Source organism: Globicephala melas, chromosome 20 (genome assembly GCF_963455315.2).
Source record: "Globicephala melas chromosome 20, mGloMel1.2, whole genome shotgun sequence".
Classification (NCBI taxonomy): domain Eukaryota; kingdom Metazoa; phylum Chordata; class Mammalia; order Artiodactyla; family Delphinidae; genus Globicephala; species Globicephala melas.
Window position 1 is genome coordinate 5,034,268 of NC_083333.1, and position 25,153 is coordinate 5,059,420.

Consider the following 25,153-nt stretch of genomic DNA (forward strand, 5'->3'; position numbering starts at 1 on the left):
GTAGGTGTGTACACACGTGGGGCTGCACAGCACATGCTTCTCTGTGGCCTTTCCTGGGCCCACGAGCACGGAGAACCTGGCCAACGGGACCAGGAAGGCAAGAGACAGCAGGTCATGGCAGCAAGCCAGAGCCACCCTGACTGAGGCATTAGAGAATGTGTCCAAACATGGCAGGTTCTGTGGCCACAGGCCTCTGCTCCAACTTACTGATGACACTCTGCACTTTGGCAACAATACTGCTTGGGGGGGTTGGCGGGGTCTTCTCAGAGAAGTCACATGAATACAGCACGTTGTCCACCGTCGTCCCGTGCTCACTGTAGTTTAACAGCTCATAATGTTTGGTATTCTGAGGAGGAGGGGGGAAGATAAGATGTGTGGTCTGCTGCGTGGGGCCTGGGGCTAAGGGGAGAGAATACACATGGAGAAGGCTGTGCTGCTCTACCTGGGGAGCTCCCTCTTTCTTCCCCAATCATGCCCCCCTTCCCTGTCCCTTTCGAATGGGGCGCAAGACTCACCTCTTCAAGGAAGTTTCCTTCCTAACCCGCCCCCCGCCCGCGCAATAGTCTGCCTCCTCAGCACGGGCTCCTGGTGAAATGATGTTCACCAGCACGTGATGATGAAGATGAAACTCACAGGGACACGCCCAGAGGGCTTGGTTCCTCCTATGATGGCCCCCTCCCCTGCTTTAGGGTGCTCCGCCCCGCGCTGGGCCTGCTGACCAACCTCAGGAGAAATGGGAGCCCTGCTCCTGGGGAGCGGGTAGCCGGGTAGGATGCCCCTTCACACCAAGACTCTTCTCCAGGGATGACGGGGAGGGAAGAAAAGGAGAGGACCCCCAATCCCCTTCCCCTCACCCCAGGGCACTGAACAAACCCCGGCACCTGGGACAGGGCTCATGTTGGAAGACCTCTCTCCCACCGCGTCCCCACCCTCACCTCATCGTAGAAGATGCAGGCGTGTTTCCCAGACACGTAGTTACAGTGACCATAGTTTGTAAGGCACACGTCCATGTCAGCTCCTGTGAGGTGGCAGGACGCGAGGAAAAGGAAGGCAGAGAACAGACTGTCAGGGGTATGTGTGGGGGAGGTGAGGGGCCAGGGAACTTCCGGGCGGGAGCTCAAGGGGTAGGTAGCTCAGGGCCCTCTCCTTGTATTTTTGAACAAAAACTGATGTCTTTTCTAATCCCCTGTTAAAGAACAGTTGTCCCCACCAGCTCATCTGCTTTAGAACATGTGCTGTTGCCCAGAGGAGAGCAGTGAGCTACTGAAGAGGATGGGGTATTTCTAGGAGAGCACAAGATGGGGTGCAGGGCCCATAAACCGTATCATCTGAAAGGGAAAGTTCTAGGCTAAGGGCTCATCTGTCCCTCTGCACAAGATGTAGGGCTAACTAAGTAAGTGTTAGATATGTGTGAGCCCCATCACTTTTTCAAAGATCTCCAGGGACAAAGCATCTGCCCTCTCCTCAGGTATTTCCTGCAGTGTTTAAAATGCCTCACTGGGTGGCAGTCAGAGCTGACGTTCAGCCCTCCTGATGCCACACTGGGCACAAGGCAAAAGGGCCTTTAGCAGGGAAGACAAGCAGTTGATGGTCTCCTTTCTTAGTCCCTCTTGTCCAGACGTCTGCTGGGTTAAACCCGTCAGCCCTGGAGAGGGCTTCCCTCCCTTTCTAGCCTCTGTGGGTAAGAGTATCAATCTTTAGGGCCGAACAGATTCAGCACCTCTCCCAGCTGGCTTACCTGTCCCGATGTAGAGGGTTCGATAGCACATGTTCACAGCTCCTCCCAACCCTAAGAGAGGGTAGAACACAGCTCGGGCCTGTACTTCCCTTCTCGGCACTACAAGGCAAACACAGGGACGTGACCATTCAGAAACAGAACCTGGGGCCCAAACATAAATCAACAGAACCTGGACCTTTGGTGATGGCCTGAAGAAAATAATCCCACTGGATGAGCCATCTTTCCAAACTCACATCTGACACTAGGCTGCTTCAGGATGAGGCTTCCTCTCCCCACTTACAGCATTTCCCACATGGGTAATAAGAAGGACCATCTTTGAAGATGACCATATAACTCAAGGATGATAGTACTTGAAGCACCTGGGCTGCTTGTTGGTTTATCAGGGATATACCAACCGATACTATAGGGAGGCTGTGCAAAAAAACCCAGAAGGCAGAGACCAATGCTTCTCTAATTTTGAATATGAATCACCTAGGGTTCTTGTTAAAATGCAGATTCTGATTCCATAGGTCTGAGGTGGGGCCTGAGCTCTGCATTTCTAACAAGCTCTCAGGTGATGCTGATGCTACTGGTTTGGGGACCACCTTCTAAGCAGCATGGCTTTTAATGGCTAATGCTCAAAGGGCTATCCTAAGCAGAGTTAACCTTCTGGGAAACTCTTCTAACTCAAATATTTGAGAGCGATTGAGCAGAAAGCACACCACAAATACCCAAAGGCGCTCATAGCTGCTTTCTGTGCCTCAAAGAGGACGCATATGAAAGAGTTACAGCAGACTTTCCCGAGCCTGTTCTGAAAGCTGTGGTTGCCATCTTGTTTCTGCTTTCTGAGAAAAGAAACCACGGTGTTTTATTAAGCCCAGTAAAGGCATACATGGAGGACTGAGATACTGAAAGCTGAGGTTCTCCATGGAGAGGAGACGGCTGTTCACACACACAGAGGGTAGATCTAACGGTGTGGTGTGGTGGCAGATATGGGCATGCGCACCTTCTGTGTGGTGCCCTCCAGAAGCCAGTGGATGTGCCCCGACACTGCCCGGTGAAGCTTGGACCCGGGAGGGGAAAAGCTGATGTATTCTCTGCAAGGCCAGAAACTTGACCAGCTTCTCGTCCAGCATATTTATCTCGATTTCTATTAACCAAAGAGAAAGATTAAAAAGCTGCTGAGGAGGAAATGGAATGCGGAAGTAGGTGAGCATCACAGAGCAACTATTTCAGCATTCCTAAAATCCAGCCAAGTGATTTTCTTAAAACAACACAGAGTACAAAGTGGTACAAGGATCTGGAGCTGAGCACCTCACTAGCCATTTGCAGCGAGAGACAGACGCCAACGCAGCCTGTGCAGATGCCTCCTGCAGTGGGGTAGCTTAATGTTAGGTACAGCTGTCCTAGAAAGTGGAGCGAGACAAACCACTTGCCTGCCTGTGGGCGAGGGCCCAGATGTCTGACACTGAGGCTTGGATTTTCCACCCACCCTGTTCACAGAGATCAAGACCTGCCCCAGTTCTCCCTGACTCTGGGGATTTTTCACAGATGAGATCCCTCCTTTGGGAGCAAGGCTCCTCCTGGTTTTATTCTTCAAGTCCAGATGATCTGCCTAAAGTGATTTTCTTCTCTTCTCACTGGTTCAGCTTGGCTTTGCTCTCCCTTCGAAACAGGAGAAGGGGCTTTCTTTCCTACCCCGCTCCCCGACCCACCTCCCAGCCCTCTGAGATCAGGCATCCCTTCTGTCCCCTTTTCAATGAGCTGAATGCTGCACAGGGGCAGCACCTTCACCACAGTCGCTGGTGGCAGAGCAGTTCACTCACTCACCTCCATTGACATCCATAAATGCTCGAAGTGAGTTGGTGAGGTCCACCATGGCAGTAGAGTTGGCTGGGAAAGAGGGTACGGTTAAAGCGCTTCCTATGGATAACGTGCCGGGGCTGACCTTGCCATCTGGGGACGGAGCAGGAAGACTGTTACTTACGTCGCCTGAGGGAAACCCACCGGTCCAATCCCCCACTGCTGAGACAGGTCTGGATTTCGGACCCAAGGTGATGTTCCCTTCTTGATTCTCACCCCATAGGCTCTGGAACTCCTAGAGCTAAAAACGTGTGGTGAGGAAGGGCAGATGGAACGACAATGCACCCGGGCACGCAGGAGTCTCCAGAGCACCGAGAACAAGTGAAATCTACTGCTCTGGGGAACGTGGTGGGACAGCTTCATTCGCTGGGCCGCGACTACTTCCCTGCTGCCTCTGCTCATTCAAATAAGTGGTGTCTGCCTCTGCAATCCCTGCGCACTCAAGTTGGACTCACAGGGTGCAAAATCTACCCAGGTTGGTATTAAGAGATAAGCAGAACAGGAAAAGAGCCTGAGAGTAGGGGCCATCCTGGGACCAGGGGCCCCCATGCAGAGAAGTCACAGTCACCTGGTTACCGAGACTCCCAGCTGACTAGGAGGCCAGCTTCAGTTCAGACGGGAGAGACCACAGGGGGTTCCAGCAGCATCTGAAACCTGGTTCAGATGCTGGGGTCAGCAACCTTGAGGTCCTGAATGCTGACTGGGGACAGCTGAAAGAGCAGGTCTACACCAGGCCAAGTATGGATTAAGGGACTGCCTTTTGGAATGTGGCCCGAGGGCAAGCTTTTGGGCCAGACCAACCTCTGCGGGCATCTGCACTCCCTGACATGGAAATTCCTTCAAATGAGCTCTCTCTGAGAATCTGGATCAGGTGTGGATCTAGTTTCTGGTGTGGATCGTGAAACACTGAAGCCATCACCCAGAACCTCAGGCTGACCACAGTGGCTCCAGAGAGCATGCTGCTTTCCTCTAAGGTGAAGGAACAAAACAGGAAGAAGACTAAGCCTGGAAGGTGCGGGAAGGTGGAGTGAGAAGACCCAGGCCACAGTTCGAATCCTGCACTGACTTGGTAGGTTACCTTAAGGAAATCACTTTCAGAGCCTAAGCAGTCCCGCCTACAAAATAGGGACAAGTTAACATGTACTTTCTCTTCTATCATAGAAACAGGGGAGGACAAATAATACGGACATCGAAGTCCTCTGACATATTTACAGGGATACACGTGTTTTTTGAATCTTAAGTCTTATTTGCCAGGAAGAGCATGAAAGGCTGAGCAGCACTCACCTGACGATGGCGCTGGTGAGCAGAATCGTTGGTTGGCTCCTGTGGCCAAGATACCATCTCCTGCTGCTTGGGGGGGAGTGAGCACCCGGGTGGCACTTGGGGCTGAGCCCAGGGGCCTTGACTCTGCCAGCGGAGGTCCTATCTGTGATTGGACAGTCTTTCTTTGCAAAGTGCTGGTGTTCTCGATGCTGGCACAAGAGCTGGGAACGGAAGGGGGTAGGCTTGGGACAGGAACCAAACTCCTCTGGGGGCAAGAGCTGGGGCCAGTGGCATTCTCTGTCTTCACAATGATGCCGACGGTGTGGTTCTGAAGCCCCCCAGCCGCTGGTGGCGTGAGGGGCCGAGGCCAGCCTTGCCGGTGTGAGAGGCCTGGTAGGGGGGTGTTGGCGCCTGGAAGTCGCCGGGGGTCCGTGGAATCAGTGGGGCTGCTGTAGAGGTGTGGGCCATTGGCTTTCACCTCTGTGTTCACTGGCCCGTTGGCAGTCCCACAGGGGGCTTTCTTGGATTTTTCCGCACAAGAACTGCAGCTGATGTCCTCTAGGGTTGGGGGCTGGTGGGGTGGAGAGCAGCTCAGGGAATTCTGGGTGCTAAGCCCTGAGGGGCAGGACAAGGGGTAGTGGGAAGGTGTAGGTGCCTTGTCAGCTGTTTGCAGGGAGTTGGTGATTGAGCTGTCAGTCACAATAACAGGCTTAATATCAGCCTTCTCTGTCTGCTCAGAGTCCCAATGCGAAGGCATCTGCTTAGCAGATAAATGTTTCAATATGCTGCACTGGAGCGCAACAACACTACAGAGCCACTGCAACGGAAGGAGAGGAGAGGAGAGGAGGGTGAGAGGCCTGGGAGGCGCTGGTCCTTCCTGCCACAGCGGCCAGGGCTACAGCAGAGCTGACAAGCACTGTTTCCGAGGTCCCATCGCGAATGCCCAGAGAGGGTGTGCTTGGCTCCTGAGAGGGTTCCATTTCCATTCCCAAGCACGGCTTGCTGGTATACTCGGCAGGCAACACCCTGGTCAGCAGAGCTTGGGATTCCCGTTCTGACTCTGCCCCTAAGGCTCACCTTGTCACCAATATTGAGCAAGCACCCAAGCACCTGCTGTGTGTCCAGCACTGTCACCTAACTTCTCTATAGGTCTACCGATCTGTTTCTACAAGACAGATTTGCCCGTCTCACAGCACACTGGGGGACTGACGGAGAGAAGCAGACCAGGTGACTGTGTAGTTCTCTTACTTGCCTCAGGATGTGAGCCAGAGGTTCTCTCTGGAACATTCAACTCAGGGGGCGGGGTGGTGGTGGGGGGCTCAGGGAGGGGGAGGGTGGGGCTGCAGAAGATGGGGATGAGAATGACTTCCAATTAACAGCTGCGGCGAGGTGGAAGGAAGATTGGACTTGGAATCCCGGCCCTGCCTTCACTCACCTCTTGCTGCTCTGCCTGGGTGGCTAAGTGCTCAGAGTTCAAAAGGTGCGTCTGTGATTCCTCAGGGATCCCATTGCAGATCAGCTCCCCATCCCGAATGGCCGCGGGTGCAATGAGAGGGGGTGGAAACTGGTACTGAGATTTGATAGCATCGGGAACCTGTTCAGGATAGATAGATAGAAGGAGGAAGGAGAGGGTGATAGTGCCAACAGGCCCAGTGGATTCTGCCCTGGCCGTGCTCTTCTGTTTGTGGTGCCGATGCCCAAGGGGAAATCATCCACTAGGGTGTCCACCAAGGACAAGGAGGCCCAGTGGGCTGCTACTGTCCTATACCTCCATCTCTTTGACTCTGACACACACACACACACAGACACACATACACACACACTAGCCTGAGAAGGCACAGAACTGGAAAAAGCAGCCATGTCTCCCACTTTTCTTCACCAAGGTCCAAGGGCTGCAAAAACTAGGCCTTCTGGCATGCTGCCTTCTGCTTTGGCCTAAAAAGTATAGGATGGCCACTGGACAGGACTTCAAATTGGTACTCTAGGCTCTTATTGATCAGTATCAAATTTGAGAGATGAGTGAGCAGTATCTGAGAGATAAAAAGTTAAATAAGGTCACATTCACAGCGGAAATGCTCAGCGTGAGGCCTATCTCGTGATAAGCATTCAATCAATGTCAGTTTTCTTCATCCATTCATTCATGACTCACAAAACAATTGAAGACCTATTTGTTGCAGAAAGACAGAAGACACACTCTGAAACACACCACGTATGAATGAAAGAGCCATACAAGCAAAGAGTCATTCATACATTCAATCAACATTTATTGAGCGCCTCCTGAGTCTGGGCACTACGCCAAGTCCTAGAGATCCAGAGATGAACAAAACTTAAGCCTTGCCCCCAAGGAGCTCACAGTCTAGTGGGGAGATAAGCACAGAAACATTACAATACAATGTAAATGGGTCCTAGAAGACAGGCATGTCTAAGGAGCTATAAAAAACACAGAGAGTGCTTATTTCTGTCTGGGGGGGCAGGAGCTTGGGATTAGGGAAGATTTCATAGGAAGGCAGTATTTGAGCTGAGACTTGGAAGTTGAGGACAAACTTCCAGGCAGACAAAGGGGAACTAAAAGTAGGGGAGGTAGACTTGGAAAACATGTGAGAACCAACAGATTTGGTGACCAAGTCCTTACAGAGGATAAGGGAAGAAGAGCTGAACTTTGGTTTGAGGGACTGTGTAGAGATCACTGTCATTGACTGAAACAGGAGATACAAGAGGAAGAGCAGATTTGGAGGCAGAAGACTTTTGGTCTTGGGCAGGCTGAGACTGAGGTGTCTGTGGGATGGGCAGGCAGATATGAATCTAGATATGATGAGAAAGGCAAGGAACATGAAATTGAGAGTCATCCCCACTTATAGTGGCGGCTGGTGCTGTGGGCTTGTCTGAGGTCATCCAGGAATCAGAAGTGGAGGAATGGGGCAGTAGGCTAGCCTAAGGTTGGCCCTCGGGAAGAGTGAAGGGGTGGGGGGAAGAGGAACCCACAACAAAGATAAGATATGAAGGTCTCAGTTGATTTTGCCTGCACTGCTATACATCAAGGATGAAGGCCAATGTTCCAGAACAGAGCTGGAGCAGTTCCCTGCCACTGTCCTCTGGTACTACAGTCCTCATTTCACTCTCAAACTGTCTAAGAACAAAATGCTTTTCAGGCAACTCATACCCTTGGATTTTCCTCGAGAATAAGGAAACATTTAAAAAGGGGGAGGGGGCATCATAAAACAACAGGATTTTATCAGGGCCTCCTGGCCTGTTCACTTCAGCAGCCAGGCTTTCTTCCGAATGCACATGGTGAATCACACAGCTGAGATTACTCTTAGCTCTAGATGTTTAACTAAGGTATGAGGCACGTCACCTCCAAAATACCCTACCCTCAACTGCAAACACCTTAATTTAACTTTGGAAAACTGGTGTTTCTACTGACGCATAAATATTTACACAGTTAAGAGTCTGTTATACAATTTTCAACAGTTAACATCTTGCTAGCGCTGACACCCAATGAAAGTGTGATGAGTGATTTTAAAGTGTGGCTGCCACCAAGTGGCCATATTTGAGAATTGCTGTTTTCCATTGGTGCATGGGACTGTCTGCAGGATTATTTCAAAAGAGAAAAATCAAGTTTACTTTCAGGTATATAGTGTTGCGCTCTCTAGGTTAAATGAATGAGACCGAACGGTTTATGAGAGCCTCAATACTACCAAACGCTTTTCAATGAAGGAAATACTCCCGTCCATCTCTGTGGACACTTTAGCAGCTGTCAAATGCATACAAATGTCAAGTTGTACCAGTGTCACAATTTTTTGAGTATTGGTTGATATATTAACAGCAGCCCAGAAAAATGGATAGTTCCTCACCTTCCATAAGGCCTTCTGCTTAATCACCCCCACGTTCCCCTCACCCGACAGCTGTGGGAAAGGGGCCATCTAACAGAAACAGATGTAATGAGTGCCAGGCAAGGGGCAGTAAAAGCAGAGCACACCTAAGTTTGGTGGGAGGGGCTGAAAGGGCACTTATCCTTAGGAGAACTAGAAACCTGGCCGAGTCTGAAGGCCCACTTGCGGGTTTCCTGACCACCAACCCCAAGTATTAAAATGATGGTCACATTCATTACTTGCTAAGACACCACAGACAGACCTCAGGGGCTTCAGTCTCCCCATCTGTAAAACTGGGACCATGATCCTCTGTCTACCCCAGGAAGGCAATCGGAGACCACATCCTGCCTGCACCAGGTTGTGACTCACCTTCAAGCTTCTTCTTTTGACCGACTGGAGCACGCGGCGGTTAGGAGGGTGCTTCTTGTGGATTCGGTTCAGGAAGTCCACTTTGACAACGTGCTGCGAAATGGTGTCCTGGAAACGGTCAAACACCTGGCACCGATTGCTCAGCGTCATGTTCTTCTGGTTCAGCTAGGGACAGAGCAGACACACTCCTGCAGTGAAGTTCAGAACGCATCCCCCTCCCAATTAACTCTATGCTCTACTTTTAAAAAAGAGGAAGCCCTGGGCCAAATGGGCTCCTTCTGTCAGGTGCTGGTATGTCAACACTCCCGTCAGAGGGCCAGGGAATATGGATGAGACATTCTCCCTTAACCCTGCCCAGTCCAGCCTAGTTCCTACTCCCTGGGGAGGCTTGAGGGGTACAAGAATAGGGAATTAGCCAAGAAGTGCCCTTCCAAATTCAGCCTCTGACAGTCGACTATCCAGCGTATAGGGTTCAGAGATGCAGGCCTTGGCCCTAGAGCGCTCCAGACTCCCTTCCTAGCAAGGGATTTTCTCCCACCAGAAGCAAGACTGTTTCCTGTATGGGAGCTTGGCTGACAGGTGAGATCAGCACCAAAATACTGTGTCTCCTGCCCTATTCCTCCACCACGGTACTAGGGAACATTAGTGAACCCATCTGGATACCAGAGCCTTGCTCTACAGCAGGCAGAAAACCTTGGACTGCTCTCAGAGGCCATAAGGAGGGAAGAAAAGTTTGTGCAGCTGCATAGAGAAGGCACAAAGAAACGAGGCCTCTTTTCCTCTTCTACATCTGGTCCCCTACACATTAATTAAAAGAAAAGGGGACTTCCTTGGTGGTCCAGTGGTTAAGAACCTACCTTCCAATGTAGGGGACGTGGGTTCCATCCCTGGTGGGGGAACTAAGATCCCACATGCCGCGGGGCAACTAAGCCTGTGTGCTCTAGAGCCAGCCTGCCACAGCTAAGACCCGATGCAGCCAAATAAATAAATGTTAAAAAAAAAAAAAAAAAAGATCTATGTGGCAGCTTCCTACCTAGTACATTAGGAAAAACCCCTAAGTGGCTAATAAAAAGCCACCCAATTAATAATTTCTCATCTGCTGGAAAGCTGCTCTTACAGATTCATATTTGGGTTGACTGCTCATGGTTGGGTTTTTCTGGTTCAGCAAGAGGCAAAACAAGACCACTGGAAAAAAAAAAATAAAAACAAGACCACTGAGCCTCGCAGAGAGGCTTCCTCCTATGTAAACTTTTCTGAGCGGCATTAGTCAAATGAAGAGGGCCAAACAAATCTTTTCTCCCTATGTGCAAGTCTATAACTGAAGTTCCTCTTGGTGCAAAGTGGACAGCACACTGTCATGCTGAAGGCAAGCAGTCATTCCATGGTTATCATCATCTGAGGGACAATGTCTTAAGCAATTACCCTTTTAATTTGGAAAGGCTGCTCTTATAAGGGAGCTGCTCCGCCTGAGGCCCTCTCCCATTCAACCTTCTGAGTGACCGTGCCTATCAGGAAATGTCCTAAACCTCTTTTGGAGATAGCAAATTACAGTTCTATTCTAGCCCCGGGAAGCAGTCTGGAAAATGTAACCAAACCTCCTGGGAGATAAGATAATAGCACCCTCATACCATTCATTCATTCATTCAACAACTTACTTACTGAACACCTATTATGTGTCCTGACAAGGTCTTTGTAAAGAAGGAAGAGAAGGGCAAGAGCCTCATGTGGTGCGTAGGACACAAAAGGTGTTCAGTAAGTGGCTGACTGTCTGGAATACCGTTATCTGTGTCAATTCTTCAGTTCTCCAAAGTTACTGGGCAGTTAACTGCCAGTGCTACGAGAATAAATATTTTAGAATTTTCTTAGTTTGTTCCCTCTGAGAACAAGAAGCAAGAAGATATGGAAGAGCATTTATCTGCATAAGGTTGGGTCTAATGCACTCCCCCTTTTAGGGCTGTAAAACCAACTGCTTAATTCATTACAGAGGAAATTATTCACGAACAACCAAGCGCTAGTGGGTTAAGTCTGTCGGTGCGACTGAAACAAGGCATTGCGGGAAAAGGCTAGATGCACAGCTGAGGCATGTCAAAGTAATCAGAACTGAGTAGGATGGTTTGCAGAAACCAGTGTCTGAGAGATTAAAGTGAACTCTGGTACAAAGCTGACTATACTATGCTTTCCACTGAATCAGTCCATGCCCCAGCTGTGCCCACAGAGGACTGAAGGACACTGCTGTGCTTACCACCACATGTTCGATGTGATTCGGACACATCCATCTGCCCAGGGGCATGGCAGTGAGCGGTGGCTCGAGGCAGTCCATGTGGAACAGGAGGGGGCAATAGTCACACTGGATAAGAGGGGCCACGCGACAACTCCTGCAAAAAAGAGATATAGGCCATTTCTATGGCAAGGTGGGAGAATTCAAACAAACTCTGCACTGTGGAACAGCATCCCTTCCTTAATCCTAACAATGTTCTCCCACACCCTCCTCCCCAATAATCCCGTTACATTCACCATTAGGAAGATGGATGAAGTTGGGGGCTACCACCAGGCTCCTCATTATTCTCTCTCCTAAGAGGAATGTAGAGAAGTGAATTTTTTTGGAGTAGAGCTAAAGTGGTTGTCACAGCAGGAATGATCAATGCTTGATACCCACTGGGGGAAGACAGCCAACCCTGCTCTGATCTTTCTACTCCTTAAAAGAAAGCAACTACCTCAGTTTAAAAAAAAAAAAAAAACCACTAGCAACCTTTCCAGAGTCTTATACTACAAAAGGAAAAGACTTCTCTTCCGTATGAAGCACTCAGCAAAACTGACAACCAGAGAGTTGTGCTGGAAAAATGATTTTGTAATGTATTCGTGTAAGCATAGATCAAGGGAGGGCATGTAAGCTAATGCCAATCATGATTTGTAACTACGATACTCAGTGAGTCCTTAAGCTATTCTGGAGACACAGTTTGGGTGTGGCTCAGAGTTCTGCTGCTCTACTATCTGGTTCCCTACAGCTTTTGCTGTGGAACATTTCTTTTTGATAGCTATTTTCTCCTGCTATCCTGCCCTTCTAACACATCCAAGCCAACAAGTCCAGCTTCGGTAACTGAAGCAGCTGGTTCCTATCACTGAGGAGATCCTATTTGAAGGGAACCAGCGTCCCAGGGAAGCTACAACTGGGGCAGCCTAGAGGCTTTTGGAAGTCATCCAGTCTGAGGCATACCAGCTAGTATGGATATTTGTACTACTTTAAAATTCATCTTTAGTGCTTTAGAAATCATTTGCCTTTTTCCAGGGATGTGTGTCTCTGCTGGCCACAGTTCTTCCTGCTAGCCAGTCTAAATATCTCATGCTTCATTTTAAGTCCAACTCCTCTCGTTCTAGCCTCTATAAACACGGTTTACAGTACTTCCGCACCGTGATTCTTCAAGAATTTTTTGTTACAACATTCAAGGCTCTGGTCAATTAGTCACTCAGTCTCTTTGTACTCATACCATCAGAATATGGGTTATCTATATGTAACACACATGGTTTGGAAAAGACAATAGAAGAGAGAAAAAAACATTTGCTAGATATGAGGAAGAGCCTCTTGCTATGGAAGAAAAATACCTGTTACACGTGAAACAGACTTTGACTGGTAAGGGAACAAGACCATTGTGATCTAACTCATGCTGTGTCTTCTTAACGTTTTTCCCTGTGGTTTCCTCCTTTCTTCTCCTCTTGCTAGAACCTAGAAGAGAAATTGGTGGTGTTGAATTTCTCCTGGATGGAGAGTTCCTAGTTCGGGATATGGAAACAACAGTAAGTCCGAGGAACAGGTCTTAGTAAAAGCATGTGTCATGGCCTGGACATGCATCTCTTTCTGAGGCCCCCTGGGCTGGTTTGAAGGGAGAAAAAGAATGAGAAAGGAGGAAAAGGGAGATATTAAGTCAGAACTAAGATTACAAGTCACTTGTTCTATGGCAGAAACACATCTAAATGTTTTGCAGACATGAAGTGGTCAGAAACCTAGGTTAGATACGGGTGACTTAAGAAATAGAAATACCCAGGTCTAATGGTCAATAAAGACTATTCTGTGAAGGTGGCTGAGGAAAAAAAATATAATTTTACTGCATTTTTATAGAAAGCAGAAAAGCTTTGAGTCTGTATGCATCCTACTGACCAGCAGGTTTCTTAAGCCTGCCAATTTCACTTTCTCTGGGAAGAAAATAAGATCTAGACGCTTTGTGGTATCAAGTAGAAGCCATGAGTTGATTAAAAAAAAAAAAGGGAATGGAGGGCAATTTATAATATCCATCAAAACTACAAGTGCATAGTTTAAAAACAATATAAATGCATAGTTTTGACCCAGCAATTCTAGTATTAGTAATTTATCCTACTTATCCTACCGATATATTTACATGTATACAATGATGTATTTACAAAATTATTTGTTGAAACAGTATCTGTGGTAACACAAGATTAAGCACAACCAGAATTTCCATTAATAGGAAATTGGTTAAATAAATTATGGTACATCTATATAAAGAAATTCTAGGAGATACATAAGAACCAAACAGTGGTTATCTGTGAGGGGTAGGAATGTAGAAACTAGGCAAATGGCAGACAGGGATGGGTATGAAATTTTTAATTGTAACCCTTTTTATATTTTTTGATTTTTGAACTATGTGTGTGTATTACCTTTTTTGTTTTTTAAAGTGATACTGGGAAGGGTGGAAAATAGAAAACTGAGCAAGCATTGTAAACCTGCAAAGATCTCGAACCAAGAACAGGAAACTGAGACAGTGGCTACACGGACACCAACTACACCTGTGAGGCTACACCTCACAGGCTGCACAGCCCTTTGGTTGGACAAGAGTCCTTTGGGGAAGCCAGGGTAGGGGAGAGGATATGACAGTCTGGCTAACCTGGTAGTGCAGTGGTACAAGTCAGTTCATTGGGCAACTGAAATTGGGTGGGGTTCCGCTCCATGGCGGCAGCAATCAGCAGCTCAAAGGGGCGCCTTAGCTGGGGCTGCACGTAGTCCGGCTCTGCTGCCACTGGCTCCTCGTCCACGTCGATGATGTCCTCGTCGACATCATTCTGCTCAGAGGTGGGGGTCTCTGTGCTGGCATTGGATGTGGGCGTGCCAGGACGGCTGGCTCTCCTTTCCAGGATCCGGGCATGGGCAATGGCCTTGAGTTCAGTTTTGCTAGCTGATCTGTCCAACAAGTCAGTGTCGCTGCTGGGGGATGTAGTCCGTTTGCCAGATTTGTCCACCAGTCCATTGACGTGGCCCAGCTCCTTTTTCTGCTCTCGTTTCTGTGCAAATAAACAGGTGGGCCCATCACACAAAGTGACACAAAATAGAGATGGATGCTACAAAGTCCTGCTAGACCACTAACCAAAATTACGGAAGTCTCTAATATCAGAGACTCATCCACCTGGGTGGGGACTTGGAACAATGGTCTGTTAAAGTTGACAAAACTATAGCTGAACTAAACTAAAGCTGGCAAAACCACTGCAGCAGGGAATCACCAAAAAGTACAAAAGTTAGAAACAATTTTACAAACCACACATCATATGATACACAGTGTCTGTACACGAGGTGGGGGGGCGGTAAAGGGATAAAACGTTAATTGTGAGAATAAACTTAGACTAAGTGAGGACAGTGAGAATAACGTAGAGAATCAAAGAGAGCACTGTTGTTTGCCTCGGAGTGCCCTGAATGGTTTTAAGAACTTTGCTCAAAATACAGAAAAACCTGCAGAAGCAAAGGTAAAAAGTAAAAGAGGCAAGTAGAGCTCCCTGTCCAGGGAGGCTGGGTGCTGACTTGCAAGGCAGCCACACCACAAGGTGGAAGGGTGGTGTGTGGAGGGCAGTGATCCAGCAATCATGGCGTCCAAGAACGGCGGCTTTCAATGTCTCAAGTTTAACTAGAACTCTGACAGTGACACTTTTTGAATGGAAAGGTGGGGACATGGAAAAAGATTAAGTGTACAGAGTAGGACTGAATGACTGATAATACATTTTCCTCCAGGGCTCCAAATAGAGTGGTCAAATGAAGGTTTAGCACTGGTCTCCAGTCAGGAGACCTGGGATCTTGTCCCAGTTCTGCCTCTGATTCCCTATGACCTTAGGTGACTCAGGCCGGAGGGCAGGAATTTCTCTATGCGTAAAGTGAGACTAGTAAGACCTTTCTTCTCCTCCTCTCAGGGATACGGTAGAGATAAAGAGCATCACATATATGAAAGGGATGGCTCTGAGTTGGGGGAAGATCTAGCCTCCACTAGGAATAAAACCCGAACATCAGAGGTTGATGAGGCCCACAGGATGTATCATTTCAATCCACTTCACTGTAACCGCAGGAGGCCAGAGGGCTGTAGAGGTGATGGTGCAAAGGGCAGATTTGGCACTGGTAGGCATAGAGGTCCATCTGAGAGCAGGTCAGAGTGGCATTTCAGGAAAAGCACACTCTGTTGAAAAAGGCATACTATAATATAATCCCCAGAAAGTAGCTCTGTTTCCAGAAAATTGATGAAGAAGTAATAGGGCTTTGGAACGAAACAGAATTTGGTTCAAATCTTGGCTGTGTCCATTCCTTTGAGTACTTGGGTAAGTTCTACCAATTGTGAACCTCAGTTTCTTCCTTTTAAAAAGGGAGAGAGAAAAAAAAAAAAAAAAAGGAGAATATACCACCAGTACCCATAGTTGGCTGTATGGGCTAAATGAGATAACACATGTAAAAACCCAGCTATGATGAGCACTAAAACAACGTTAGTTCTTCTTCTTCACCCTCTTTTCCTGGCTTCATCTCTTCCGCCACAGCTGTTCCCAACCCTTTCAAGTCCAGCTTCTTTGAGTGGCAAGTTTCTGAAAGGCCTCCTGGCTGGCAGGTGACTCTAACTGGCCCCACTCTAATCTAGCTGGGGACACACAGGTAGAGATCTTGGAAGGAGGACAAGCTGGAGGACACCCTGGTTTGTGGACTTCAAGAGATATTAAACTACAGCTGTGGTTAGATGGCTGACTTGGCCTTGGCTTGCTTCAATAAGAACCCTATGCACACATTGAAGAATAAAGGTCTGCCTAATTGTTTACCTTCTTCTTAAAGGCTGAAAACTGTTACACACATAAACCACAATCTCTGAATCATCTCATCCTGTTTCTGCAACCAAGGAAGTAATCATTCATTGTGACATCATGTTGAGGGGCCAGGAAGAGGTTGACGTCACAACAAGGGAAAGTTGCTTGGTGTATAATTAGTGTGGGGTGGAGGGTAGGGAGTGGTTTACAATTCACAGACAAATCCGAATCCACAGCCTATAATTTGAGGATTGGGTCTCTCATAATCTGGGTGGAAGCACACCTACTTCCTTTTTTGATAAGGGAGCATTTAGCTTTTATACCCCACAGAAGTTCTCAAAGTAGAAAATTATGTTCTCAAAGCCAGTACTGAATTATCAAAGCTGAGGGAAGGGGAGCTAAAGAAAGGTTAGGCAACCTGGGGTCCAAGTGGGTCCAAGTCCTCTCCACCCCACACACCTGGCCAAGCTTCTGGATACCAGCAACTTATTTGCCTTGGGGTGAAGGGAATCCTTTTTGTATCAAGCTGGAGGAGCGCCTTCCTCTTCAGCCTCTTTCAGCCACTGGATATGGCTGCCACATTCAGGCCACTTATCAGGAGGTCTACAAGGAGATCAGACTACTCCTGTCACTAGTGAATTAACATGGCTCAGTAAATTAACACACCTTTTCTGCCCATTTCAGCAGCCCATGTTTGGATTTTAGGCCCTACTAGATTCTAAACAGTCACCATGGGGAGTGTGAGGGTGATTCCAGGGCTGGAAGAGACAAGAAGAAGGGACAAAAATGCCTTCAGGGCCAAGCCGTCTTAGCTCTAGAATATCAGTGCTCTAGATCTGGCATCCTGAGCAAAGCCTTCAGAAAGCAGCATTATTACCTTTCGGCGAACAGTGCACCGGTGACACATCCACTCCCCAGGAGGCAACATCTCTTCACTCAGTGGAGGGTTACTGTGGGGAAAAGACAAGGGCAAGACTAAGTAACTAACCCTTTGATGCAGCAGGGAAAAGCCTAACTAGGTCTGACACAAAGCTGCATGCCCCTCAACTCGTATTCTGGCCAGTCCTGCAGCACTGCTTGGGTTCTCTTATCCTTCAAAATGCTTACTTGGCATCATTTACAATAACCTAAGGAGTAAGCATCCCTTCCCATATCTTAGAAAGAGAAGCCAAATCCAAAGCTGTTAACACTGGGCTTACAGGGAAAGAAAGATATAATGAACTAGTTTGGAGCCTTGAAGAGTCATTCCCAAACTCTGCACCATGCTAATAAAATCACTGAGAGAGAGGTCCTCCACCATCTTTTTAAAGCCTGCCAAAGGACTTCCATTTGCTGTTCAAAGCGCTCTGTAAAATGGTCTCCTTCCATCTTCCCAGACCCCGTTCGTGTTCTTTTTCTCCTAGTTAAACTGAAGACTTGCTATTTCTTCTGCTAGAACTCTTCCCCTTGAAAGCTATGCCTACCAAAACCCTATTCATCCTGTAAGGCCTGCTTCAATCAGCCTATGGTAGATTAAAGATGCCTACAAATTTTTCGCTACTCCTTCCGCCCAGAAGTAGTCCATTTCCTTCCTCTTGAATTGAGCTTGTCTTGTGACTTTTTTTTTTTGGCCACAGCTAGTGGCCAATGGGATCCTAGTTCCCTGACCAGGGATTGAACCTGCGCCCTCAGCAGTGAAACTGTGGAGTCCTAACCACTTGACTGCCAGGTAATTCCCTCTTGTAAGTTGTTTTGACCAACAGAATGCAGCAGAGGTGACAATGCTGTAACTTCCATGGCTGGGTCTGAAGAGACCTGCAGATTCCATTTTTAAATGCTTGCAATGTTCCATCTCAGAGCCCTGCTCTCATGCTGAGAGGTCACATGGAGGAGACTTAAGGCGCTCCAGTTAACTCCAAGCCAACAGCTAGCACAAACTACTGCTATGTGACTGAGTCATCTTGGATCATGCCAGCTCAGTTGAGCCTCCAAATAACTGCAGTCCAGATAACAATGTGTACAGAAAAACCACCCAGCTGAGCCTAGTCAACATGCAGATTTGTGAGAGATAATGACTAGTGTCAAAAATAAATAAATAACTAGCGTCTATTTTAAGCCACTGAGTTTTGGGGTAGTTTGTTATTCAGCGACAGATAACTGAGCACACAGCTCCTCCATGCGCTCTTCCCAGATTACTCAGACATCCTTCTTCAGCTTTCCCTTGTGTGACAATTCTCTTACTTCTTTTATTAGAGGAACCAAGACAAGGACTGGATCTCTTCCCTCTTTGTATCTTTATAATATAGAGGTTGTACACACAGTAGTCACTCAGTAATTTAATACTGAGTCAAAATTACAGCTGTGTAGGGCCGGCCTTACTGCTCCTCCAGATTATTGATTTCCATTAAGGTTACACCAAGAACCATATGAAATTTTATTAAATTCTTAGGAGGGTCACATTTATAATGTCTATACAGCAGTAGTTCTCAAAGTGTGGCATCAGCATCATCTGAGAACTTATTAGCAATGCAAATTCTGTTCGATAAGATACATGCTCCCCAACGTTCACAGCAGCACTATCTACAACAGCCAAGACATGGAAGCAACCTAAATGTTCATCGACAGGTGAATGGATAAAGAAAATGTGATACATATATACGATGGAATATTACTCAGCCATAAAAAAGAATGAAATAATGCCATTTGCAGCTAAGTGAAGTAAGTCAGACAGAGAAAGACAAATATTCTATGTCATTTACATGTGGAATCTAAAAAAAAATGATACAAATGAACTCACTTAGAAAATAGAAAAAGACTTACAGACACAGAAAACCAATTTATGGTTACTAAAGGGCATAGCATAGGGGGATGAGGGGTAGGGGGAAGATAAATTAGGAGTCTGGGATTAAAATATACACACAGTACTATATATAAAACAGGTAAACAACAAGGACCTACTGTATAGCCCAGGGAACTATACTCAACATATTGTAATAACCTATAATGGAAAAGAATCTGAAAAAGAATGTATGTGTGTGTGTGTGTGTGTGTGTGTGTGTGTTCACATGTATAACTGAATCACTTTGCTGTACACTTGAAACTAACACATTGTAAATTAACTATATTTCAATTAAAAAAAAAAAAGAAGAAATGCAAATTTTGAGATCTCACTCCAGGCCTACTGAATTAGAAATTCTGTGAGTGGGGCTCAGCAATTCATGTTTAACAAGTTCTCTGCTCAATACCAAAGTTTGAAAACCACTGCTATACAGAATAAGGCTACGTTTACGCTTAAGAAATGCCTACATTTGGTTCCTGGGAGTCACCTACTTGGAATGGTATGGAGGACATTTTTTTTTCAAAATACATGAGAAATGCTAAATATATATATACATAGACTATGAATATATAAGGACTCTCCCTTAAGTCCCAGGCCTTAAGGCTAGGCTGCTTTACCGTTTCTACCTAAAACAGCACTTGGCTTGACAAATTTTCCTAGCTCCCACTTTGCTAATGCGTCCCTGGAGCCCTGAGCATACATGTCAGGATGTCCACCAAGCCCTCACAGCTCCTTGCTTCCTATCCTCTGTTTCCTTGGTGGAATCTCAGGAGGATCCTTACCAGGAAGCATAAAACTGGAGGCACACTGGCCTACTGGGACAGGTCTTCAAGCCCTGGAGGGCCACAAGTGAATGTCGCCTGTAAAGTCTTTCCTAGTTCTCTCCAATGTATTTCTGCATAGGCCATGTCCAAACTAATGAAATGCATGCATGTAATGTGCAAAGGCCTACAGACTCTGCTGTGCTTCAGCAGCTGTCATATTAAAACTAATCGTGAAAAGGCTGCCATTTCTCATTCTGTTTTTCATCATTTCTTTTCATCTGCCTACTGACTTTGTGTTTTGTATCAAGATACCCTACAGCAAACATGTAAAGCACAGAAGGGTGAGGCAAGGCGGCAGTGGCTTAGATCTTTTACCAAGATGTGAATGGCCCCCTGGCCACTCTTCCTGCCTTCCTCAATCTATTTCCAACCCTGCTGGCAGAATAATTCTGCCACAATTCTGATCATATCATTCTCCTTATTAAAAAGCCCTTCAATATTGCCCTTACCCCATCAGGATAAAGTTCAAGCTCCTCAGTACTGCAAGCCAGAACCCTGTCCCTTCCCCAGCTCCATCAGTCTGGTGGCTCCCTACACAGTCCACACTGTTTCTCAACCCTTTCTCTGATCATTCTCATTCTCTGCTACCCACAACCACAAACGCTGAGCCTCCCCCCACTCCTTCACCTGGTGAACACCTTATCTTTTGGAGCTCAAGTCAGGCACTATCTCCAGGAAGACTCCTCTGACAGCCCCTGATTCCCTACAGCACTTCTGGGCCATACTATAGTGAAATATTATGTACCTGAATCTCCTTCTCTGCCTCATTTACCTTTGTATCTCTACACTCTGCATTATGCCTGGCACACAGTAGGTACTCAATAAAGCTTTAAAGAACTGGGGAACACTAAAATAATGGGCTTCTAAGAAGTGAATGTAACCCCCTCCACCCAAGTCATGAGGCAAGGCAATGTGGATGTGCAGACACTTGTTCTGGTGGTTAAATAACACATGAAATTACTTATGTTTTCAATAAGAAGACATCAAAGTCCATATTTGCAAGCTTGAACTTCATACCGTAACCTACTTAAACCCTCTTTAAACAATTTGATTTCTCATTTCTCTTTCTTTTTTTTAAAACATCTTTATTGGAGTATAATTGCTTTACAATGGTGTGTTAGTTTCTGCTTTGTAACAAAATGAATCAGCTATACATATACATATATCCCAATATCTCTTCCCTCTTGCATCTCCCTCCCTCCCACCCTCTCTATCCCACCCCTCTAGGTGGTCACAAAGCACCGAGCTGATCTCCCTGTGCTGTGAGGCTGCTTCCCACTAGCTATCTATTTTACATTTGGTAGTGTATATATCTACATGCCACTCTCTCACTTTGCCCCAGCTTACCCTTCCCCCTCCCTGTGTCCTCATCATTTCTCTTTCTTAACACAGGGGTAAAATGCTCAAAATCTGTATTAAGAGGCTCTCAAAAGTAGCTCCTGGTTAGTTTCTAAAGGATCACTTTCAGAGATACCATGCTGAAGAACAAACATTTCTCAGAATTGTAGATTATGGCCACAGGCTCCTCTTGTCTGCCCTAAAGTTCAGGCTGGGAGTTTAGGGAGCCATGCAGGAAAGTCAGAGTGTTGTCTCCAGGATGAACACAGAACATTTAAAAGAGTGAGGCGTTGTTGGGATTTTGCTGCTTTCTTAGAGACAGAACATGCATCTTGAAATAAATCTGAAAATATGGTGGGACTTCCCTGGTGGCGCAGTGGCTAAGAATCCGCCTGCCAATGCCGGGGACATGGGTTCGAGCCCTGGTCCGGGAAGATCCCACAGGCCACGGAGCAACTAAGCCCGTGCGCCACAACTACTGAGCCCGCATGCCACAACTACTGAAGCCCGTGTACCTAGAGCCCGTGCTCTGCAACAAGAAGCCCGCAATGAGAAGCCTGCGCACCGCAAGGAAGAGTAGCCCCCCTCCTGCCACAACTAGAGAAAACCCACACAGCAACGAAGGCCCAGCACAGCCAAAAATTAGAAGGCAGTTTTTCAACTCAAACATCTAGAGGAAAAGGATTCATGAAATGACTCAAGGAAAGACAGGCTGCCATTGGGGTAATAAGCTCAGGAACTAGTTCTGGAAGATGTTGTTCTGCAAACAGACTAATTTTGTTCCATATGAGAAATACTGTCAACAGACAAAGGATTCCAGGGAGAAAGGAGATTCTGCAGTCTCGGGGTACTCACACATCCTGAGGACTTCCCCACCTCACCCACCCATCTTAAAGCTCCTTGCCCCCCATGTTCTCATAAGTTAAGTATGAACTTCAAAACAATTATATGCATGCCAGAATCTTTAAATCATGATATGCCTGTCAAGAAAAACATGGCTCTGTTCCAGCTCCCTCTCATCCCCATATATCAATGAAGACAGGGTACTGAGAGCCATCCTCTACAAAAGGAAATCATTAAAAGTTAAAAGTCAGGTAGTGCTGAAATTATCAGTTTCTGCTGCTCAGCAGTAAAAACCATGAAAACACTGTAATGAGCCAGTGCTGCTTGTAAAGACATCAATATGCTTCCTAATCGCTAAAGCTTAGAAATAGCAGAGTGATAATCTCATTTTACATCTAGTCTATTACAGTTCACAAAGTGTTTTCACAGATGCTCTTACTTGATCTTCACCATCATACAGTGAAAATTAATTCTTACTCCCATCATACAGGTATCTCTAAACGGACTTATCTAAAGCCATGGAGTCAGAAAGCAGAATTAGAACCAAAATCAGCTTCCTGGTTCTTCCAAATCTTGAGCCCAGTGTGATTTCTAGGTAGTTCTCCTATTTCTAGGGAACACAGTGGAATATCCGTCACAGTATCTTCCTCAACCACAGGGTTGAGCATTCCCCTCTCCTTTAGTCAATATTTATTGAGTTCCCACTGCTTACTAACCAATGCCACACTGGAGGTACCATGCTAGAGGAAGGACACAAAGCAAACAAGTTATGATCTAACCCATCAAGAAACACAGCCTTTAGGGAGAGAGGACCAGAGTCATTCATCACTCAAGCATTTACTGGACACTATGTTATGCTAGACAACGTGCTAAGTGGTGAGATTTCAAAAATGGTCCTTGCTCTCAGGGATCATAATGTGAAAAGGACAGTTGGTAATGAGACCACATATAATCAACTACAAACTGATTCTGATTCTTGCCATACAGACCTATATAAAACTCAGCAGTTCATGGATGCCAGACTCAACACAGAGCCTCAGAACTTTGGTCTTTTGGTACCTGAAGGTGACGGTGGCCTTTCCCCTACTCTTTCCACATCTCAACAACTGCTATTCAGCAAATGGTAATTAAGCCAGTGATCCTTTAAAGATGGTGAAGTTAAGGATCTTGAGGTGTTCACGAGGAGACTATACTTTTAGAAGAATGTATATTTCTGTATTTTGAAAACCTACCTGATGAAAGGAAGGTTCTGGGAGTGGAGACATTTCCCTGGGAACAGAGACTAAAGTCCACCTAGCACACAATATTATTTGAAACTTTAGATTCCTTCTGAGAACTGTCTACGTCCTGGGAAGGAAGGTGAGTCCTGGAAGAGTCATTTTCTGTATGTGAGCTGGCTTGTCTTGGAAAACTGGTAGCTCTTTAGCCAACAGGCCAAGGGCCTTTATTTTACTTTCTGACTTCAAAAGAATATGGCCTGCGGTGCTGCGAGACAGGCACTCTTCTCCATGGCAGAGAAGAGAGTGCCCTGTGAGCATGGCGCTCTTGCAGAATATCTTCCCATCTTCATGGCTCTGGATGTTTCCTTCCAGATCGTTTGTTAAAAAGTCCTGGCCTGCAATTCCTGGCCAGAAAGTGACTGTTCGCTGCTCTCCAACTTGTTATTTATTTTAACCACTACCTGATCTTGAAGACACTGTTAGCTATAAAATAATTCATAACAATAGACCTCTAAATCTTCAGAGATTGTACAACTGAAGAGTATGCGTCTCAGAGTTTGGTGTGGCTCTCTGTGAGGCCTGAGAGGGCCTATAAACTGTTAACAGTAACATCTGCCCACAAACCAACTAAAAAGCTGGACAAACATTAATTTTTTAAAACTAAAACTCCTAAAGCCAACCTCTGCAGCGGGACTCTGGCATCTGAACTTCCATAAACAAATGCAAATGATGCATCTCTGTTGCTGAACAGGGTGTCTAGATTGGTCTATTTCTGGAGTCATTGAAAAGAAAACCACAAACATACACCCCTCAGCTAACTGTAATGCCTGCACTGACAGACCTCTCCGTGTCAAAGATTCAAAGCCCAGAGCCAGATGATCCCAACTTACAGCCCAAGGACAGAGCCCAGTTTTAATTTAGAATGCCTCTTTCATTCACTAATGAGGCTGCAGCTCACCACTGCAGGTGGAAGATATTGGTAGTTGTCATGGTTCTTGGCTCTCTAATTAAGAGGATCTATTTCAAGTCATATACCAGTGTGGTTGATCGGAGTCTAACCTCACTCATCTCCCTCGCCTATTAATATATGTGAACCTGCACGACATTAACATTTACTTCAGATTTAGTCGCCACCAGTGGGACCTGTTGCTCCATAGCTCTGCGTTAATTATCCACCCAGCACAAGCAGTTTTTCAATATGGAACTGGAAGAGAGAAGGGGGAGGGGAACAAGAGAACAAAGGGAGGAGGCGAGAGGTGAAGGGAGACAGAGAAGCAGAAAAGACTGCCTTTTATTTCAGAGACCTATTTTTTACATTATAACATGCAGATAAAAATGGTGTTGGGCTCTGGACTTTTTTTTTTTTAATATGTTGTTACTGATGTATGGCTTGCAACTGTCCATCCAGCCAAGCAACACTGACATTTTAAAACTTGAGCCAAAGGCAGCCAGAGAGACATGAAAATATCACTTAACCAAATCATAAGCTTTGGTGTACGTCTTAGGACAAGAGGGAGCAAGTGGATGAAAAATACTTAGGAAAGAACACACTCCATTTTCTCTTCCTGGAATGACAAAAATATTCTATTTAACACAAACACTTAACAGGAACACTGTGCAAACAGCATGTCTGCACACAATATACCAACAACAGCCTTCCACTCAGGTTCTCTTCTAAAAGAGGTCAGTCAAATGACCCTGGTTAGGGTCCCTCCTGTCAGAATCCACCATTCTCCAAGAATCAGAAGCTCTCTAGCTACATAAACAGTCATTTCAGTTGAAATAAAATATCAGACTAAGAAAGATTCCACTGCCCGCCGCCCCGCATCATCTGTATGTCTCTCCCCCGCCCCTTTTGGTGGTGGTGGGGTATTCAGCAAGCAAACAACGGCACTGAGCAGTTTTGATTTTTAATTTCACAGTTCATGGGTCTCATCCATCCATGTGAGGTCCACTACCAGATAAAAATCCTG

General features: G+C 46.4%; 1 protein-coding gene across 2 annotated transcripts in view; it reads right to left on the reverse strand.

Moving 5' to 3' along the window:
* The window catches only part of PHF12 (PHD finger protein 12), a 39,992-nt gene that overhangs the window by 1,390 nt on the left and 13,449 nt on the right, over window positions 1-25,153 (reverse strand). The window contains exons 3-14 of one of the 2 annotated variants that reach the window (XM_030861984.2): window positions 17,015-17,087; window positions 13,980-14,373; window positions 12,682-12,802; window positions 11,324-11,456; window positions 9,082-9,246; window positions 6,279-6,437; window positions 4,865-5,660; window positions 3,548-3,673; window positions 2,724-2,867; window positions 1,739-1,837; window positions 936-1,018; window positions 208-346 (exon numbers count right to left, since the gene is read on the reverse strand). In XM_030861984.2, the coding sequence (XP_030717844.1) occupies window positions 208-346; window positions 936-1,018; window positions 1,739-1,837; window positions 2,724-2,867; window positions 3,548-3,673; window positions 4,865-5,660; window positions 6,279-6,437; window positions 9,082-9,246; window positions 11,324-11,456; window positions 12,682-12,802; window positions 13,980-14,373; window positions 17,015-17,087 (2,432 nt within the window). Of the gene's footprint in view, window positions 1-207; window positions 347-935; window positions 1,019-1,738; window positions 1,838-2,723; window positions 2,868-3,547; window positions 3,822-4,864; window positions 5,661-6,278; window positions 6,438-9,081; window positions 9,247-11,323; window positions 11,457-12,681; window positions 12,803-13,979; window positions 14,374-17,014; window positions 17,088-25,153 lie in introns of those variants that run through there. The other variant, XM_060290557.1, reaches the window with a different exon arrangement.